This window comes from Triturus cristatus, chromosome 8, assembly GCF_964204655.1.
Source record: "Triturus cristatus chromosome 8, aTriCri1.1, whole genome shotgun sequence".
Classification (NCBI taxonomy): domain Eukaryota; kingdom Metazoa; phylum Chordata; class Amphibia; order Caudata; family Salamandridae; genus Triturus; species Triturus cristatus.
The window spans coordinates 1,627,426,683-1,627,432,682 of NC_140591.1; the positions used below are offsets into that span (position 1 = coordinate 1,627,426,683).

Sequence of the window (6,000 nt, forward strand, 5' to 3'; positions counted from 1 at the left end):
TTGGCCGGACTCTCCTTCATGCCCTGGCGGCCTGTGCTTGCTCTCCACCCAGTTGTTTAAGCCACGGACATCACCCCCTCCCAGGACCTCTGCGACAAGTTTGAATCCTACTTCCACCTGAAGATCAAAAACCTCTATGACAATTTCAATGACCATACACCTGACTCCACAGCCATCCCCGCTGCCAGTATCACCAGCCAGCCCACCATATCCTCCTGGACACCGATCACGACCGAAGAGACCGCCTTAACCATGAAAGGCATCCACTCAGGGGCCCCCACACACCTCTGCCCACCACACATCTACCACAGAGCCACCACCACCATCGCACCCGAACTACAATGCACCATCAACACCACCTTCGAGACCGGCACCTTCCCCGATGACTGCAAACATGCAGAAGTCAGGCCCCTGCTCAAGAAGCCCTCAGCAGACCCGTCGGACCTTAAGAACTACCGGCCCATCTCTCTCCCCCCCTTTGCTGCGAAAGCCGTGGAGAAGACCGTCAACGCAGAACTAACAAGGTTCATCGAAGAAAACGCCATCCTCGACCCATCCCAGTCTGGATTCCCCACTAACCACAACACAAAGATTGCCCTACTCGCCGCCACAGATGACATCCGCACCCTCCTGGACCAAGGCCACACCGCAGCCCGGATTCTACTTGATCTGTCAGCAGCATTTGACACTGTCTCCCACCGCACACTCACAGCCAGACTACACAATGCCGGCATACAAGGAACCACCCTCGACTGGACCCGATCATTCCTCACCAGCAGAAGCCAAAGGCTCAGACTGCCACCCTTCCTCTCCAAACCCACAGAAATCAACTGCAGAGTCCCACAGGGATCATCGCTCAGCCCAACCCTCTTCAACATCTACATGGCCCCCCTAGACGCCATCGTCCGTCATCACGGCCTCAACATAGCATGCTATGCGGAGGACACCCAGCTCATCCTTTCCCTCACCAAGGACCCCGCCACCACCAGACTCAACTTCCAGGAAGGAATGCAGGAAGTCGCAGCCTGGATGAGCAACAGCTGCCTAAAGCTCAACTCGGAGAAGACAGAAGTCCTCGTCCTTGGAACCACGACATTGGCATGGAATGACACCTGGTGGCCCACTGCCCTTGGCACCACCCTGACCCCCAAGGACCACGCAAGAAACCTTGGCATCATACTCGACTCCTCCACCTACATGAACTGTCAGGTCAATGCTGTCGCCTCCAGCTGCTTCAACATCCTCTGCATCCTCCGTAAGACCTTCAAATGGATCCCCCTCGAGTCAAGGAAGACAGTCACGCACGCACTCATCACCAGCATGGAAACGCCCTCTACGCCGGCATATACAAGGCTCTACTCTGCAAGCTCCAGACGATACAGAACAGCGCCACTTCCAGACTAATCCTTGGTATCCCTCGACACAAGCACATCATCCAACACCTACGAAAGGTCCACTGGCTACCCGTCGAGAAGAGAGTCACCTTCAAGACACTCAACCACGCCTACAAATGCCTACACAATACCGGACCCCAATACCTCAACAACAGAATCACCCTCCACGTACCCAAAAGAAACCTCCGATCTGCCCACCTCGTCCTCACCAAAACCCCTCGCTTCCACAGAGCCAAAGCAGGGGAGAGATCCTTCTCCCACATTGCAGCCAAGACCTGGAATGAGCTCCCGATCGACATCAGACGTGCCCCATCCCTGAACACCTTCAGGAAGGCTCTCAAGACCTGGCTCTTCAGTCGAACGGAACTACTGACCCCCTTCCCGCGCCTTGAGACCCTCACGGGTGAGTAGCACGCTTACAATTTCCTGATTGATTGATTGATCTCTGGATAGAGCGCTTCAAAGTGCGCATTTGAGGCTGGCCTTCGCAAGACAGCCAACCACTTTGGAGCATCCGGTCAGCCACTGATGCAGTCCTTAATGCTGTCAATTGGCAGCAGAGGACACGTCTCGCATATTTCTTGGCTCGTGGGCACTGGGGCGCATACATCGGTTAAAAAAAATGGCAATTAAATAACTAAATTGCCATTTTATTTTTTCACATGCGGCTCGCAGCAAGTGGGTGGACGACGCACCCCCACCTTTGTGGAGAACCTGTCGACCTCTTCATTTACTCATGAATGCCTTTGTGAATTGGCTTCATGTGTTGAATTGAGAGAGCAGTCTGTAGCTCTGACTCCTGAACTTCCACTCATCTTTTCCCTCATAGTTTGGTATTTAATATGTACATTTTTTTATCCAATTTACATCTGGCTATTGTCTCTTTTATATTTTTTCAGTTCATTATATGTCATTCTCTAATTGCCTCAACAGATGTCTTTTATTCCTTTTAAGAGTCTGGTGGTACGCATAGCCCGGTCCTTGACTACCAATTATTGTAAATCACTCTTGATAACAGAATTTTGCTTAATTGAATTGCTGAGGTTGTGGGATGTATTTTTAATCCAACATATTAAAAAGAACCTTTTTGTGGATTTTATATTCGAAACCGACTTTCCACTCATCACTGACCTTGCTTGAATTAATTTTGTTGCCTTAAGTAGTATTTATACTTTTGGATATTCTTTCTTCAATGTCTGTGGACATTGTGCTTTGTTTGGAAACTGTCAAAAACAAATAAAAAAGTAAAGAAAAAAGCTAAATACACATGTGTCCTATGACCCTGTTACAACTGGCCGCAGTGTTGCTCCTATATAGTTAAGAGTTGCAGTCTGCAGCTGAAACCCTGCAAAGCCCAGACACTCTGAGAGCTTGAGGTCGAGTTTCCTGGTCCTTAGTGAGATGTCTCTGCCTCCCTTGGCAGAGTCCTGTAGTCTTTAGTAACCCCCTCCATCATTGTTCTGTATGTCTGAGTCCAAGGAGGCTAGTCCATACCTTAAGTGACCCAGTGCTAATGCTGTGTGAGGGTGGGGCTAGCCTTGTAGAAGTGAGCATAGATTGTTAGAATGAGTAGGGCTTGATGGGTGGAAGGTGCTCTTCACTGCCTGCTCCTTTGAAGACTTGCATTGTGACCACCTGGTGGAGTGAGACATGTGGCTTTTTTCTTACCTCTTTAGGGTGGACAAGGTGCTGACTCTGCTCGAGGCTGATCGTGGGGAGCCTTTGCGGACGGTGGAGCAACGCCTGGCAGTCCTGGAGGACCAGGTGATGGCCCCTGTGATTAGAGTGAAGGTGTTGTGGCAAGCATCTGATCCTTTGTGTTTTTTGTTGTATAAATTACATCTTCCCCCAAAGATCTCACACACATATCTTGATTTCAATATATTCACACCTCTCAGTCGGTCTAGCCATGACCACCTCACTGGAGTAGCTTGTGAACAATCAGAGATCTAACAAACATAGACTCCTAAGCCCAAGCTTGTGTCCCAGATCTGATTAGGTCAGAGTAGTTGTATCAGATGTTTCTCTTCCTTCCCTGGTCCTCCTCTCTCTTTAGAGCTTACAGCCTTGTTGCAAATGAAAAGAAACTGATGGTAGAAAATCCCAAAAAATATTTAGTTAAATCTCTTTCACAGCATCATGAGGAACAGGGCTGTGCACGTGTGTCCATCTGAGGGCCTTCCTCTCCACGTGGTGTCACCCATCACCTCATACTCATTCTTGCACTTCAGTGCACCACTAAAGTCTTCTTTTGCTTGTAGGTGGGGTGTGCTGATACATTGTTTTTGTTGAACTGCTCTACAGGTGTCCCAGTTGTCTGAGGGCTTGAACTGGATCAAGGCGGCAATGGCAGAAAAGGGGTTTGGATCTAAAGATGCTCCTATGATTTGTCGTAAGCTGTGACAGCGTGCAAGAATCCTGATTATAAGAAGGTAAGGGTGAAGGTAAGTACTCTAGTGGGTGTTTGTCTTTTGAAGTTGTTACTGTGATGGCTCATGATTATGCTGCTGAATATTGACCCCCCCCACACACAATGTCGTCGTACAAGAAAATCGAGGACAGAATATCACGCGGCAGTGGTTTGTGCACATAGGGAAGTATAGATTTATCATCCTTAACTCATATCTTTCTACCTTGAAGAGATATGTACTGTGTAGGTACATTGAGGTGGAAGTAGATGCAGAAAATATAGACTTACTTACCTGTTGATATTTATTTCAAAATGTTGCCCTTGATATTGTGTCCCATTGAGATTCTGAAGTCGATATTCTGGAAGCGCACTATGGCTTGCTTGTTGTAGAAGTGAGAAAAATGTTGGAGTCGCCATTGTTGGCAAGGAATGGATACCCGCATTGAGTAAGTCTGGGGTACTTGAGGTTGGTCTGATATAAAGTATCCTAATTTTGATTGAGTAGAAGAAGTGCAGGATTACGGCGATATGGGTTTGAGGGGCTTCTGTACTGAGCTGGAAGGATGTGATGCAATTAGGACAGGATGTCTGTGTGGGCTCCTCCACTGAATTTAAGAGGAATGTAATATAAAGAACAGAGTCGGAGCCTGCATGCAAAGTACATGGGCCCCTCCCCATGCTCTGTACCCAGTCAGGAGCCTTCCACCTGTGCATAATTCCAGAGGGGGGGGGGCCTGGAGCTCGGGCCCCCCGCATCATGGGGTCTGCAGGACTATTGTTAATGAAGAAATGCTGCTTGAGGGGCTCCTGGGACAGGGGGGTGGACTTTTGGGGATATGTGCTGCAGGGGTTCTTGTATGAAGACCAATATGGGGATGTGGCGATAGGGTCCATGAGCAGTTCGTCGGTTACACAAATAAATGGGGTTAGGCTTATGGGTACACACTGCTTGGAGCAGTTTTGGACTGTGGAAGGTAAATGTAGGTGTGTGACAATGTGATGTTTGGAGGCCCCTGCACTCAGTGAATGGAAGGAATGGAAGATCATTGGAATTTGGTCCTTGGCAGGGTCTATGTTAATCTAAGGGACTGATGTGAGTGGGGGCTGCAGTCCTCCTCAGCAATGCACCTGAGGCTGGACACACAAATTAAGTAGCAAAGATGTGAGAGCACAGCCCATGTGTACCTACACAAGTGGCTTTATGTTCCTCAACAAAGGCAGCATCCAAGTTATCACCTGAATATGTCTAGTCATTAAGTGCTAAAATCCCTCTCAGAGCCTAAACTCCAAAGGCCATTTCATATGGACATCATTGTCAATAGGTGTTAGAACCTATCATCATCATAGGATTGACTGCAGCACCAGGGCACTGGCAGCAGGCTCACAGCAATCATAATAGGATTATAGAACTGTCTACTAGATTAAAGCAGTAACAGCAGAATCACATCCAATATCATCTCTAACTCTTCTTCTTCGTGTGCGCAAATGGAGTGTTTGCATGCATGCTTTTCTTGCTTGTGTGCCTAACCGACCGATGAGTTATGCAACGAGGCACATCAAACAGCTACCACTTAATGGGGGATAACAAGCATTGGCAATGCCGACAGGTCTGACTTACAAATGAAAGTGGCTCATTAGTCCCTGATGAGGTTAGGAACTGAATGGGTCATCAAACTTCCACTTTGTCACTCATTCTTGCACTCATGCATCCATTCATCACTCACTCATTCTTGCATTTACCCACTTACTCAACCACAATAAAATGAGTAGACAGACTCAACCACATATGCAAGATAGATATAAAGAATAAATGTTGAAAAAAGAAAGTATACTGTCGCCTAAAAATGGAAGAAAGAGGCTTGCAATAACAAAATTAAACAAAGCAGCGGGTGAATGACTTGAAATGATCTTGTAGATAGGTGTTGTTTTATATTTCCACCTGGCTGCTACATTTACGACCAACGTGTTGGTGATCTTGCTGTGGTAAAAGCCACAATACCCTCTGGGCACTATCATTATATGATGGTCAGCTGGTTAGATGCAGCAGCTGTGGAGATTGCAGTAAACTGCAGATGAGGTGAGTCACAAGCAGCAGTTTGTTTAGTCCGGAGGGTATTCTGGCACCAGTGAAGGGGGAGTTCTAGCCTGCCTAGAAGCCTACTGGAAGAGCCAGGTTTTTAGTTTCATCTGGAATTT

The 6,000-nt window shown here is 47.7% G+C and overlaps 1 protein-coding gene across 1 annotated transcript in view; it reads left to right on the plus strand.

Annotated features, from left to right (window-relative positions):
• LOC146808456 (transient receptor potential cation channel subfamily M member 2-like) overlaps positions 1-5,630 on the plus strand; it is a 694,250-nt gene extending 688,620 nt beyond the window's left edge. Inside the window, exons 22-23 of the mRNA XM_085623563.1 lie at positions 3,071-3,158; positions 3,699-5,630. Of these exons, the coding sequence (XP_085479689.1) occupies positions 3,071-3,158; positions 3,699-3,797 (187 nt within the window). The 3' untranslated portion in view covers positions 3,798-5,630. The remainder of the gene's footprint in view (positions 1-3,070; positions 3,159-3,698) is intronic.
• Positions 5,631-6,000: the final 370 nt, after the last annotated feature.